The 14,714-nt window shown below is 55.3% G+C and overlaps 1 protein-coding gene across 1 annotated transcript; it reads right to left on the bottom strand.

The window, feature by feature from the left end:
- Nucleotides 1–2,551: 2,551 nt before the first annotated feature.
- On the bottom strand, nucleotides 2,552–14,448 carry snphb (syntaphilin b). The gene is made up of 8 exons (XM_072439568.1): nucleotides 14,348–14,448; nucleotides 11,435–11,478; nucleotides 11,324–11,394; nucleotides 9,643–9,885; nucleotides 7,972–8,064; nucleotides 7,360–7,506; nucleotides 6,161–6,320; nucleotides 2,552–4,339 (listed from the first exon to the last, which is right to left on the bottom strand). Exons 3-8 carry the CDS (start codon nucleotides 11,371–11,373, stop codon nucleotides 2,552–2,554), a joined length of 2,481 nt encoding a protein of 826 aa, XP_072295669.1. The 5' UTR covers nucleotides 11,374–11,394; nucleotides 11,435–11,478; nucleotides 14,348–14,448.
- Between the last annotated feature and the right edge of the window lie 266 nt (nucleotides 14,449–14,714).

The raw sequence follows: 14,714 nt of genomic DNA on the forward strand, positions 1-14,714 counted from the left end.
TCCATGGATACAGTTAGCACTTAGCACTTAGCATTACACTTACATTGTTAGTTGTTTCATGGCCTTTTGTGACGCTCTAAAATAAGGTTCATAAAGTATTAATAAGCACTAGTTATGTGTTCATAAACATAAGGCATTTATCACTTGGTTTTTGAAAACATCACATTTTTTGGTTAATTGCTTTTTGATATTCATAAGTTACAAATCTACAAACGCTGTAAGTGTCTAAATAACTGCTGCTTATTACAGTCGTATCAATGATAAAGAACCTGTGACTCACTTTGTACAAGGAAAGAAATGAATGAGCAGATAAATACAGCACATTCACCTGCCACATTCACCTGCCACATTCACCTGCCACATTCACCTGCCACATTCACCTGCCACATTCACCTGCCACATTCACCTGCCACATTCACCTGCCACATTCACCTGCCACATTCACCCGCCACATTCACCCGCCACATTCACCCGCCACATTCACCCGCCACATTCACCCGCCACATTCACCCGCCACATTCACCCGCCACATTCACCCGTCACATTCACCTGCCACATTCACCCGCCACATTCACCCGCCACATTCACCCGTCACATTCACCTGCCACATTCACCCGCCACATTCACCCGCCACATTCACCCGCCACATTCACCCGCCACATTCACCCGCCACATTCACCCGCCACATTCACCCGCCACATTCACCCGCCACATTCACCCGCCACATTCACCCGTCACATTCACCTGCCACATTCACCCGCCACATTCACCCGCCACATTCACCCGTCACATTCACCTGCCACATTCACCCGCCACATTCACCCGTCACATTCACCTGTCACATTCACCTGCCACATTCGCCCTCCTCAGTCTTATATTTATAGAACACAGAACATTTCTGGCTTTATATGAGTCAAGTTCAGGCCAAAACTCCACCACCTTTGACCTTTGACCTTTGACCCTTCACCTTTCAGCATCGGTTTACAATATTATTCATGTTCTGATCTGATATATTTGAACATTTAACTAGATTTAATGATCTGGAAATGGAGAAGAGAATTACTTTAAGGCATCGATCAATCGTCCAATCACCGTCTTATTAGAGTTTACTTTGTCCAAGTTGCTAGCGTTGCTAAGTTGCTAGCGCTAGCCGCTTAGTTGCTAGCGTTGCTAAGTTGTTGTAAATACTTGAGTCTGTTCCGTGTTGAACGAAGCTCGTGTGATGATTGTTTGTCATAATTCTGTGCGACAGACGGACAATATTTATTCTATATTTTATCCATTTTCTTTTTTAATTTTTTGCAAATGTTTTTTCTCCCAAACCTCAGAGTCACATGACCCGCGGCGAGGAGAAAGTAGTGATCTAAAGTCTAAAGTTTACTGATCAGGTCTGTGGAGGGAGCGAGGGGTGACGGACGAGTGCAGGACGTTCAGGACGTGTTGGGTGGGTGTTGGGTGGGTGTTGGGTGTGTGTTGGGTGGGTGTTGGGTGGGTGTTGGGTGGGTGTTGGGTGGGTGTTGGGTGGGTGTTGGTGTTGGGTGTGTGTTGGGTGTTGGGTGTGTGTTGGGTGGGTGTTGAGTGGGTGTTGGGTGGGTGTTGGTGTTGGGTGTGTGTTGGGTGGGTGTTGGTGTTGGGTGTGTGTTGGGTGGGTGTTGGGTGGGTGTTGGGTGTGTGTTGGGTGTGTGTTGGGTGGGTGTTGGGTGGGTGTTGGGTGTGTGTTGGGTGGGTGTTGGGTGGGTGTTGGGTGTGTGTTGGGTGTGTGTTGGGTGGGTGTTGGGTGGGTGTTGGGTGGGTGTTGGGTGTGTGTTGGGTGGGTGTTGGGTGTGTGTTGGGTGGGTGTTGGTGTTGGGTGTGTGTTGGGTGTTGGGTGTGTGTTGGGTGGGTGTTGAGTGGGTGTTGGGTGGGTGTTGGTGTTGGGTGTGTGTTGGGTGGGTGTTGGTGTTGGGTGTGTGTTGGGTGGGTGTTGGGTGGGTGTTGGGTGTGTGTTGGGTGTGTGTTGGGTGGGTGTTGGGTGGGTGTTGGGTGGGTGTTGGGTGTGTGTTGGGTGGGTGTTGGGTGTGTGTTGGGTGTGTGTTGGGTGGGTGTTGGGTGGGTGTTGGGTGTGTGTTGGGTGTGTGTTGGGTGGGTGTTGGGTGGGTGTTGGGTGGGTGTTGGGTGTGTGTTGGGTGGGTGTTGGGTGTGTGTTGGGTGGGTGTTGGGTGTGTGTTGGGTGGGTGTTGGGTGGGTGTTGGGTGTGTGTTGGGTGTGTGTTGGGTGTGTGTTGGGTGGGTGTTGGGTGGGTGTTGGGTGTGTGTTGGGTGGGTGTTGGGTGTGTGTTGGGTGGGTGTTGGGTGGGTGTTGGGTGTGTGTTGGGTGTGTGTTGGGTGTGTGTTGGGTGGGTGTTGGGTGGGTGTTGGGTGTGTGTTGGGTGGGTGTTGGGTGGGTGTTGGGTGGGTGTTGGGTGGGTGTTGGGTGGGTGTTGGGTGTTGGGATAGTGGTTTTCTGCTCGGACCGGAGGACACAGACACTTTAACTTCAGTCCTACAGGTCCATCCCCTCTAAAGCCCCCTCCTCACATGGCCCCGCCCCCTCCCATGCCCCCTCCCGCCGGGTAGTGCCTCAGCCCTCCTCCTCTCCTCAGCGAGTGCAGGGCCACGGTGCAGCAGCCTCGCAGCAGAGAGCCGAAATGGTACATGGGCTGAGCGCCCCGGACCGGGCCCCGGCACAGCCACGCCACCGTCGGTACCACCGGGATCGCCACGGCCAACAGGTCCACCAGGAAGTGTCTGCTCCAGTAGCTTCTCTCCACCGGCTGCTCCGACCCACCAGCAACGTCTTCCTCATCTCCAGACTCGTCTCCATCGATTTCCTGAGCGTTAGCAGTGTTAGCGTGAGCATTTGTGCCGTTAGCGTTAGCAGCGTGAGCGTTGGCACAGCTTGCGAGCTCACTGTGGGAGGAGCAACGTTTTGGCTGGGACGTTTGCGGTTGTTCGTCCGGTGACAGCGCCGGGCAGCTCAGATCTTCCAGCTCCACGGTACAAGTCGTCAAGTCCATGTCGTCGTGTTGAAGGTCGTCGCACAAGGTCAAAGGGATCATCACATCCCATAAAACGGCTTTTCCTGTGTCTTTTATCGGGCTCTCCGCGGGCGGCACTAACCCGGGACGACCTTCTTTCTCGCTTGTTTCCGTCTCTTGCTTTTCGCCTCTTTCCTCTGCACCCACAGGAGCCTCCTCTGCACCCACAGGAGCCTCCTCTGCACCCACAGGAGCCTCCTCTGCATCCACAGGAGCCTCCTCTGCACCCACAGGAGCCTCCATGGAGCAGGCGACTGTGGCGGACCTCGGCAAGCCCGGCCCCTCTCTGTCTGGAGCCGCGGGGATGGGCTCAGTGGCGGTCGTCATGATGGTGGCCGTGGTAAGCGATGTGGTGGAGTCTAGATCGTCTCCCTCGTCGGACATCCAGGTGGAGGTGGGGCTGCAGGCCTGGGACCTGAAGGTGCGCGCCTCGGCGATAGTGTCCAGGTCGGAGCCTCCGGAGGCCGGGATGGGGCAGCTCTCGGTCTGAATCCCGGCCTCTCGGAGCGAGTGCAGGAACAGGTGGTGCGACAGACACGGGTGACTCACACAGCTCAGAGCGCTCAGGCCACAGCGGTACGGAGCCAGGTGGTCCCCCGAGCAGAGGCGGTCCCCCGAGCAGAGGCGGTCCCCCGAGCAGAGGCGGTCCCCCGAGCAGAGGCGGTCCCCCGAGCAGCGGCGGTCCCCTGAGCAGAGGCCCTCGCAGGTGGACGAGTGCGTTAGTGAGTGCAGCGGGGCGCGGGCGGGGTGGCTGCGAGGGAAAGAGTGGGGGAGGGTTTGGGAGTATGCATGGGGGAGGCTGTGGGGGTGAGAAGGGGGGAGCGAGGGAGGCAGAGAGGCGAACGTCTGTGTGTACGCGTTGAGTAAAGACGCAGTTTCTTCAGACAGATACGCCGCCTCCAGGAGCAGGTCGGCGCGGCTCGGCACGGCGCTCTCTCCGCCGCAGAAGCCGCTGTCCTGGGTGCCCTCGGCCGACATGGAGCCAAACTCGTGGGTGTTCTTCTGGGCGAGCGCCTGCTCTGTGAGTTTGGTGTAGGTGGAGCTGCGAGGGAGCGACCGCGCCGGAGACCCGTCGCACGAGCATGATCCCGCCCGAGCTCCGGGCACCGCTCTGGGCAGAGCTCCTCCAGGACTTTCCCCTGAGACTGAGGCTGGAGCGGAGCCGCCAGCTCGGGCCCTGAACCCCGCTTTCTCCCCTGACTCCCCCGATCGGCCCCGCCCGGGCTGGGCCATCTCCATGTTGATCAGCATGTTCTCCAGTCTGTGGTTCTGGATGTTACTGTCCTGAAACAGCAAGAAGATCCTTCATTTTCAAAACTAACTTAGTGTGTGCCCTCTCTCCCTCTGACCCCTCCCTCTGACCCCTCCCTCTGACCCCTCCCTCTGACCCCTCCCTCTGACCCCTCCCTCTGACCCCTCCCTCTGACCCCTCCCTCTGACCCGTCCCTCTGACCCCTCCCTCTGACTCCTCCCTCTGACCCCTCCCTCTGACCCCTCCCTCTGACTCCTCCCTCTGACTCCTCCCTCTGACTCCTCCCTCTGACCCCTCCCTCTGACCCCTCCCTCTGACTCCTCCCTCTGACCCCTCCCTCTGACTCCTCCCTCTGACCCCTCCCTCTGACCCCTCCCTCTGACTCCTCCCTCTGACCCCTCCCTCTGACCCCTCCCTCTGAATCCTCCCTCTGACCCCTCCCTCTGACCCCTCCCTCTGACCCCTCCCTCTGACCCCTCCCACTGACCCCTCCCTCTGACCCCTCCCTCTGACCCCTCCCTCTGACCCCTCCCTCTGACTCCTCCCTCTGACTCCTCCCTCTGACCCCTCCCTCTGACCCCTCCCTCTGACCCCTCCCTCTGACCCCTCCCTCTGACCCCTCCCTCTGACCCCTCCCTCTGACCCCTCCCTCTGACCCGTCCCTCTGACCCCTCCCTCTGACTCCTCCCTCTGACCCCTCCCTCTGACCCCTCCCTCTGACTCCTCCCTCTGACTCCTCCCTCTGACTCCTCCCTCTGACCCCTCCCTCTGACCCCTCCCTCTGACTCCTCCCTCTGACCCCTCCCTCTGACTCCTCCCTCTGACCCCTCCCTCTGACCCCTCCCTCTGACTCCTCCCTCTGACCCCTCCCTCTGACCCCTCCCTCTGAATCCTCCCTCTGACCCCTCCCTCTGACCCCTCCCTCTGACCCCTCCCTCTGACCCCTCCCACTGACCCCTCCCTCTGACCCCTCCCTCTGACCCCTCCCTCTGACCCCTCCCTCTGACTCCTCCCTCTGACTCCTCCCTCTGACCCCTCCCTCTGACCCCTCCCTCTGACTCCTCCCTCTGACCCCTCCCTCTGACCCCTCCCTCTGACTCCTCCCTCTGACTCCTCCCTCTGACTCCTCCCTCTGACCCCTCTCTCCCACTGACTCCTCCCTCTGACTCCTCCCTCTGACCCCTCCCTCTGACCCCTCCCTCTGACTCCTCCCTCTGACTCCTCCCTCTGACTCCTCCCTCTGACCCCTCTCTCCCTCTGACCCCTCCCTCTGACTCCTCCCTCTGACCCCTCCCTCTGACCCCTCCCTCTGACTCCTCCCTCTGACCCCTCCCTCCCTCTGACTCCTCCCTCTGACCCCTCCCTCTCACTCCTCCCTCCCTCTGACTCCTCCCTCTGACCCCTCCCTCTGACACCTCCCTCTGACTCCTCCCTCTGACCCCTCCCTCTGACTCCTCCCTCCCTCTGACCCCTCCCTCCCTCTGACTCCTCCCTCTGACCCCTCCCTCTCACTCCTCCCTCCCTCTGACTCCTCCCTCTGACCCCTCCCTCTGACACCTCCCTCTGACACCTCCCTCTGACTCCTCCCTCTGACTCCTCCCTCTGACTCCTCCCACTGACTCCTCCCTCTCACTCCTCCCTCCCTCTGACTCCTCCCTCTGACCCCTCCCTCTGACTCCTCCCTCTGACCCCTCCCTCTCACTCCTCCCTCCCTCTGACTCCTCCCTCTGACTCCACCCTCTGACTCCTCCCTCTGACTCCTCACTCTGACCCCTCCCTCTGACCCCTCCCTCTGACCCCTCCCTCTGACCCCTCCCTCTGACCCCTCACTCTGACTCCTCACTCTGACTCACCCCTGCTCCTCTCACTCCGTCCACAGTCTGCCTCAGTGACTGGATCTCGTGCCTCGCCTCCTTCAGGGCGAGCTGCGCCTCCACACGGTGACACTCCTCCTCCACCCAGTCCTCCTGCATCTGGAACAGACGCTCCTTCAGCTCGTCGATCACACAGTCTCTGAGAGGGACAGGGGGAGGGACAGGGGGAGGGACAGGGGGAGGGACAGGGGGAGGGGGAGGGACAGGGGGAGGGACAGGGGGAGGGAGGAGTTTATTTATTTTAGACTGACTTAGAGAAAACCTGATAGAAATGAGTTAGACAGGAATCACTGACGCTAACACAGAGCTAGCCACATGCTAATACTTTTTAAAAAATATTTTCAAAACGATTTTGACTCGATTCAAATGAATAAACATCAATTGACAAACATGAATTAAATGAACCTAAAAGATACAGACACAGAAAAACACAACTGTCGGTGGCTCATTTTGGAGAGTTAATTGATTAATTGAGAAGGTTTAAATCTCGTGTTTTGAATGTTCTGGACCCCATTGGCCCCATGAAGGCTAAAATGGTTAAGAATAAGCAGAAGTTGCCATGGAGACATGATGATTGGGTCAGGGCACAGAAAAGGGCACAAGTCAAAGCTCATTTAAGATGCAATAAATCCCACAATGCAAAATATAACCCTAAAACCACCAGTTTTTGTGGAGAGCCCCAAGGGTCAGTCCTGGGGCCCCTTCAGTTCAGCCTCTACATGCTGCCATTAGGTCACATGACACGCAGTGAACATGTGACCAATCACAATGATGCAGACGAGTCAGATCTATGTTTCACTGTCGCAGGTGAATATGGACCAGTGGATTCACTCTGTCACTGCCAGAGGGCCTCCTGCTGGTGCCAGAGGGCCTCCTACAGGTGCCAGAGGGCCTCGTGCTGGTGCCAGAGGGCCTCCTGCTGGTGCCAGAGGGCCTCCTACAGGTGCCAGAGGGCCTCCTACAGGTGCCAGAGGGCCTCGTGCTGGTGCCAGAGGGCCTCCTGCTGGTGCCAGAGGGCCTCCTACAGGTGCCAGAGGGCCTCATGCAGGTGCCAGAGGGCCTCCTACAGGTGCCAGAGGGCCTCCTACAGGTGCCAGAGGGCCTCGTGCAGGTGCCAGAGGGCCTCCTGCAGGTGCCAGAGGGCCTCCTGCTGGTGCCAGACATGGTCATGGTCTCACCTGGTCTGCAGAGCGCTGATGGTGTCCTGCAGCTTGGTCCTCAGGTGTCTGATGCACACCTCCTTCTGCTGGAGGGGGGTGAGGTACTGCTCGGGTGGAGGAGGTCGGATGCCGTGGTTTTCTGTGCACGACTTCAGCTTCTGACGCCTGGAAAACAAAGTCATGAGACGATGTCATATCTGGTTCTGACTCAACAAACTCTGTAAAGTCTTTATCTTTCCTCCAGATCTGAACTTCAACTTGTTTCATTGTCATTAGTCCATAAATATTTGCATGTCCTGGACCCTCCCCCTCTCCCCTCCTCTCTCCCCCTCCCTCCCCCTCTCTCCCCCTCTCCCCTCTCTCTCCCCCTCCCTCCCCCCTCTCTCCTCCTCTCTCCTCCTCTCTCCCTCTCTCCCCCTCCCACCCCCCTCTCTCCCCTCTCTCTCCTCCTCTCTCCTCCTTTCTCCTCCTCTCTCCCCTCCTCTCTCCCCTCCTCTCTCCCCTCTCTCTCCCCTCTCTCCTCCTCTCTCCCTCTCCCCTCCTCTCTCCCCCTCCCACCCCCCTCTCTCCCCCTCTCTCCCTCTCTCCCTCTCTCCCCTCTCTCTCCTCCTCTCTCCCCCTCAGACTCACCCTTTGGTGGGGCTGCCTTTACAGGAGCCTGAGGAGCTGCTGCAGAGAGAAGGATGTCCATGTGTGTCTCTGGCGCTAGGGGGCGCTGTCCTCCTGTTCAAACACATCATATTAAAGCATGGATCACATGTCACCAGCAGAACATGCAAACACCGCATGTGCCCGTGAGGCGTGTTTCAGACACAAACATGCCACAAAAACACACAAAAGTCCATCATAAAACCTACACAATGAGCAAAACAACAGCTGTGTGAGGGGCGTGGCTAAAGCTAGTGTGTGTGAGGGGTGTGTCTAAAGCTAGTGTGTGTGAGGGGCGTGGCTAAAGCTAGTGTGTGAGGGGTGTGGCTAAAGCTAGTGTGTGTGAGGGGTGTGGCTAAAGCTAGTGTGTGTGAGGGGCGTGGCTAAAGCTGGTGTGTGTAAGGGGTGTGGCTAAAGCTAGTGCGCGTGAGGGGCGTGGCTAAAGCTAGTGTGTGTGAGGGGCGTGGCTAAAGCTAGTGTGTGTGAGAGGCGTGGTTAAAGCTAGTGTGTGTGAGGGGCGTGGCTAAAGCTAGTGTATGTAAGGGGTGTGGCTAAAGCTAGTGTGTGTGAGGGGCGTGGCTAAAGCTAGTGTATGTAAGGGGTGTGGCTAAAGCTAGTGTGTGTGAGGGGCGTGGCTAAAGCTAGTGTGTGTGAGGGACGTGGCTAAAGATGGTGTATGAGGGGCGTGGCTAAAGCTAATGTGTGAGGGGCGTGGCTGAATTTAAAAACTCAAAACTCTTGGCTACATCTTCTCACTGGATTATAACCACGACACATCTGCGCTGCTACTTAGCAATGTCACTTTTGCGGTTTAAAGCGATAAATTTGTGATAAACTGGTCCGTGGTTCAAAGCCCTCTGGGAGCCCTCACGGCCCCTTCAGACCCTCACGGCCCCTTCAGACCCTCACGGCCCTCACGGCCCCTTCAGACCCTCACGGCCCCTTCAGACCCTCACGGCCCTCATGGCCCCTTCAGACCCTCACGGCCCCTTCAGACCCTCACGGCCCTCATGGCCCCTTCAGACCCTCACGGCCCCTTCAGACCCTCATGGCCCCTTCAGACCCTCACGGCCCTAACGGCCCCTTCAGACCCTCACCACGGTCCCTTCAGACCCTCACGGCCCCTTCAGACCCTCACGGCCCTCACGGCCCCTTCAGACCCTCACCACGGTCCCTTCAGACCCTCACGGCCCCTTCAGACCCTCACGGCCCTCACGGCCCCTTCAGACCCTCACCACGGTCCCTTCAGACCCTCACGGCCCCTTCAGACCCTCACGGCCCTCACGGCCCCTTCAGACCCTCAAACACTTTAGCACAGAAACACCACAAACTGATCCACTCCAAAGAGAAACAATCGAAACTGAGTTGAAGGGTCAAAACTTCCCATAATATATTCACTAAAACATATACTTATATACTCATATACTTATATACTCATATACTCATATACTCATATACTTATATACTCATATACTTATATACTTATATACTTATATACTTATACTTCTAAACAGCAGACGCACAGTAAGATGATGTCATATGAAGTGAAAGAACATGCAGCCTGTGATCAACTGTGATCAACTGTGAGAACATGGAACACATGGAACACATGGACGATGCTCATGCTCCTCATGCTACAGTCAGAGTTCAGACCGAGGTTGAGACGCAGCGGTCGGTGAGCTGGACCGGGGCGAGCTGGACCGGGGCGAGCTGGACCGGGGCGAGCTGGACCGGGCTTGAGCGGACGGCGAAGGTGAGCTGCTGTGGCGATCTTTGGCTCCTTTCGACGGAGATTTGTGGCCGTGAGTTTGTCCTTTTGTGGGACGCATGGACGCCATGAACCCACTGCTCTCCATCGGAACGTAGTCCAGCTCGATGAACCTGCAGTAGTCAAACCTGCAGCGTCCAGCAGGGGGAGACAGAGAGGGAGTCACACTATAGACCACAGCCAGAGTGGAAAGACACACAGCGAGGAGACACAGCGAGGAGGGTGTGTCTCCTTGTCTCCTCACTGTGTCTCCTCGTCTCCTTTCTTCTCTCTGTGACTAGGACTTCTTCTCCCTTTTCCTTTGGGAAGAATCAAGGGCAGAAGGAGGCAAGGAAATAGAAATGAGACACGCCCAGGGAGAGAGAGGGAAGTGCTAACAGAGAGAGAGGGAAGTGCTAACAGGGAGAGAGAGGGAAGTGCTAACAGGCTAAAGCTCACGCTCCAAAAACATAAGGTGAATAAACGGGAGGCAAAGGTCAAATGGCTCCAAAACTCTTCAAACAAACATGTTTAAACATGTTTCAAATAAAAATGTAAAACGTGGATGTTGCCCAGTCACTCCCAAAGACGCAGGGACCAACAGGGACAAATAGGGACAAGCCGGGACCAGCAGGGACAAGCAGGGACAAACGGGGACAAGCAGGGACCAGCAGGGACAAACAGGGACAAGCAGCCGGGTTCCACAGTGTGAGGGAGGTTCTGCCCCGCCCTGCTGCCCCGCCTGCAGCCGCCCGTGCTCCTGCTGCCCCGCCCGCAGTATCTCAGTCCTTGGAGCTGTTGTTGTGCCCTGGAGCAGTGCATTTCGGTGCAGGTGAAGGTGTGTCTGGTTCTGGAGTCCAAAGCAGAGGTCAGAGGTCAGTGATCGAGTGGATCACGATCGATGCAGCGTTTGCCGTGCAGGAGCGAAACACAATACTTCAAATACACAGGAGTATTTGAAGTATCCACAGAATGACATGATCGTTCATGACTTATAATTCCATGTGTTTTAGCGATGACAGTGCAATTCTCAGCCACACATGCCCCGGGGCAGTTTGTCCTCACACTGGTGGGGCAGGCACCGGGACGGCGAGCGAAGCTGTGGTCACCGCCGCTCTTTCTGCCTCACTCCCTGCAGCCGCTCCTGCCGCTCTTGCCGCTCCTGCCGCTCCTGCCACTCCTGCCGCGGGCCCGGCATTGGGCCCTGCCTTGTGCCCTGCCGCGGGCCCTGCCGCGGGCCCTGCCGCGTGCCCTGCCGCGTGCCCTGCCTTGTGCCCTGCCGCGGGCCCTGCCTTGGGCCCTGGTGAGGTGAGGATCTGCTGCAGGCGGCGTTTGGGCTGAAGGGCGTTTAGAGGGTTGAACCTGAGGCAAAGGAGCAGAGCTGCAGCTGAAGCTTCTGCTTTCACACGTCACGACCTGTGGATTTGAACTGGTTCCGTGTCATGAAGACGAGGGACACGCCCAGAAACAAGAACATTTACTCCAGTCATGATGGCGCCTCCTTCAGGACAACCAGGACGCTGCACTTTAGTCCTGAAGGATTCTGGCTCAAGTTAAACCTGAGGAACAAAAACAGAAGCGACTCACCGTCGAGAGGCGGAGCCGGAGCGGCGCGTGGCAGGGGCGGGCGCAGACATGATGGGATGCTTCTGGGTCACCTGCCCTCAGCTGTCGTCACCTGCCCTCAGCTGTCGTCACCTGCCCTCAGCTGTCGTCACCTGCCGCTCAGCGAGTCCAGGAGCCTGATGGAAAATCGAGCATGATCAATGATGTCAGAGATCAGCTCCTTTATCCTGAACAGTTCAGATGAACCACACGTGTGTAATTCAGACTTCTGGACAGACGGACCAGCGCTGCTGCTTTTCACCCACAGATGGAGGAGCAAGACGCTGACTTCCCCACAAGCTAACAATGCTAATGCTAGCGCAGCTCCTGAAACCTGAGGCATCGCGCTCCCGTCTGCGTTTCTGTAGATTTGGAGGAAAGAGTAATGCATCTTAAACAACAAACAACAAACAAGACTAAATTCAGCTTTTGAATTTGTCTATAAAAAAACTTTCTCTAAACTCTCAGGAGATAAAGAAGAAGATGATATAAATTCCTTTCTGAATCTGACTGTTATGTCACAAGAACAAACTAAAACATTAGGAGCAGAAATAACAGGTTTATTTCCATTGTCAATTAACAGAATTGCTGGGGGGCGGGGTCAGGTTGGCAGAGGTGGGGCTGTGGGGGAGGGGCTGTGGGGGAGGGGCTGTGGGGGAGGGGCTGTCAAATCTGCAGTAGAAAGAGTTGAGCTGTTGGGCCAGTTTTATGTCGTCCACAGAAGGGGGGGCTCTGGGCTTGTAGTTTGTGAGAAGTCGGAGCTCACTCTACACAGAGTGGTATAAAGCTCTAAAGACACACCTCAGAGTGTATAAAGCTCTAAAGACACACTTCAGAGTGTATAAAGCTCTAAAGACACACCTCAGAGTGTTATAAAGCTCTAAAGACACACATCAGAGTGTTATAAAGCTCTAAAGACACACCTCAGAGTGTATAAAGCTCTAAAGACACATCTCAGAGTGTTATAAAGCTCTAAAGACACACCTCAGAGTGTTATAAAGCTCTAAAGACACACCTCAGAGTGTATAAAGCTCTAAAGACACACCTCAGAGTGTTATAAAGCTCTAAAGACACAACTTTACACACAATGAGACAAACACAACTAAACAAAGATGGAAGAATAAATCTGGACGAGGAGAAGGATTTGATTCTGTAAGAACAAAAAAAATATAATCCTGTTAATAATCATCATCATTATATTATTATTATTATTATCATCATTATTAATAAAAATAATAATAGTAGTAGTAGTTTCTTCTTACAAGAATTGTGACACTGAAATTGGATATTATGACATCCCGAGTCTGAAACTGGAAACTGCAGCTCATCAAAGATTCACCAGCTCCTGAAGCTCAGGCTAATGTGGCTAAAGCTAATGTGGCTAATGTGGCTAAAGCTAATGTGGCTAATGTGCTAAAGCTAATGTGGCTAAAGCTAATTTGGCTAATGTGGCTAAAGCTAATGTGGCTAAAGCTAATTTGGCTAATGTGGCTAAAGCTAATGTGGCTAATGTGGCTGAAGCTAATGTGGCTAAAGCTAATGTGGCTAATGTGGCTAAAGCTAATGTGGCATCCTGGTTCTCTCTGCACACGTCCTGTGTCTGTGCTCGTCGCATCTTTGAGGCTCGTCCAATCACAGAGCTTGAAAGGTCGTTTCACATCGGGACAAAGATGAAATGTGTAACATTTGTAGCACTGGCATCAGAGAGGATGTTGTGACTGTTTCTATGGCAACGAGGAGTGACAGCAGCAGCTCAACAACAGTAAACAACAACAACCAGAGCCAGTTTAGAGGAACACACTCACACACACACACACACACACACACACACACTCACACTCACACACACACACACACACACACACACACACTCACACTCACACTCACACACACACACACACACACACACACACACACTCACACTCACACACACACACACACTCACACTCACACTCACACTCACACTCACACACACACTCACACACACTCACACACAGACACACACACTCACACACACACTCACACACACACACTCACACTCACACTCACACACACACACTCACACACACACACTCACACACACACTCACACACACACACTCACACTCACACTCACACACACACACTCACACTCACACTCACACACACAGACACACACACACACTCACACACACTCACACACTCACACTCACACACACTCACACACTCACACTCACACACACTCACACACTCACACACACTCACACACACACACTCACACACACTCACACACTCACACACACTCACACACACACACTCACACACACACACACACTCACACTCACACTCACACTCACACACACAGACACACACACACACTCACACACACTCACACACTCACACACACTCACACTCACACTCACACTCACACACACAGACACACACACACACTCACACACACTCACACACTCACACACACTCACACACACTCACACACTCACACACACACACACTCACACACACACTCACACACACACACTCACACTCACACACACACACTCACACTCACACTCACACTCACACACACAGACACACACACACACTCACACACACTCACACACTCACACACACTCACACTCACACACACTCACACACACACACTCACACACACACACACACACACACACAGAAGGTGAAAATATCAGGCTCTGGTTCAAACTCTGGAGGTTGTGTTTTTACAGTGCGGCTCAAAACGCTGCAGCGCAAGGTCAAAGCGGCGCGTCACGACAACAACAGCACGAGCGGCAGGAACACGCTCCATCTGCCGCTCCTGCCGCTCCTGCCGCTCCTGCCGCTCCTGCCGCTCACTGCCGCATCAGGCCGCGGCATGACGCATCACAACAAACCTCTGGAGCCGCACTGAGCGCGTCACTTCCAGTCTCTCCAGGGCATCAGGTTTAGCGCATCACAGCGACACAAACGCGCGCATTACGCGTCCTGCACGACAAACAGAAGCGGTGCGTCTCACCTGCGCTCCGCGCCGCGTCTCCGCGTCTCTTCAGCATGTCCTGCCGCTCAGGGCGCGCAGTTTCCCCGCAGCGGTGCGGCCACAGCGCGGTGCAGCTGGAGGCGGAGGAGAGGATGGAGAGGATGGAGAGGATGGAGACGTGCGTAACGGGCGACGTAAGGAGGCGTCTGCTGCGTCACGAGCCTGTTGGACACGCCCCCTCAGAGCCTCCGTGCGGTTTAACTGCCCAAGACTCTGGACTTCTCACTGGACACTTCTGATTTTAGTGTGATTATTACAGACGTCTCCGTCATATGTCACGTGTCGTCCCGACATCCACAACTCATTATATCTTCATATCATTTGTTTGACGCTGTCGTCTCCTCTG

Source organism: Eucyclogobius newberryi, unplaced genomic scaffold (assembly GCF_026437365.1).
Source record: "Eucyclogobius newberryi isolate DKJ021-1_F unplaced genomic scaffold, fEucNew1.0.hap1 SCAF_93, whole genome shotgun sequence".
Taxonomy (NCBI): Eukaryota; Metazoa; Chordata; class Actinopteri; order Gobiiformes; family Gobiidae; genus Eucyclogobius; species Eucyclogobius newberryi.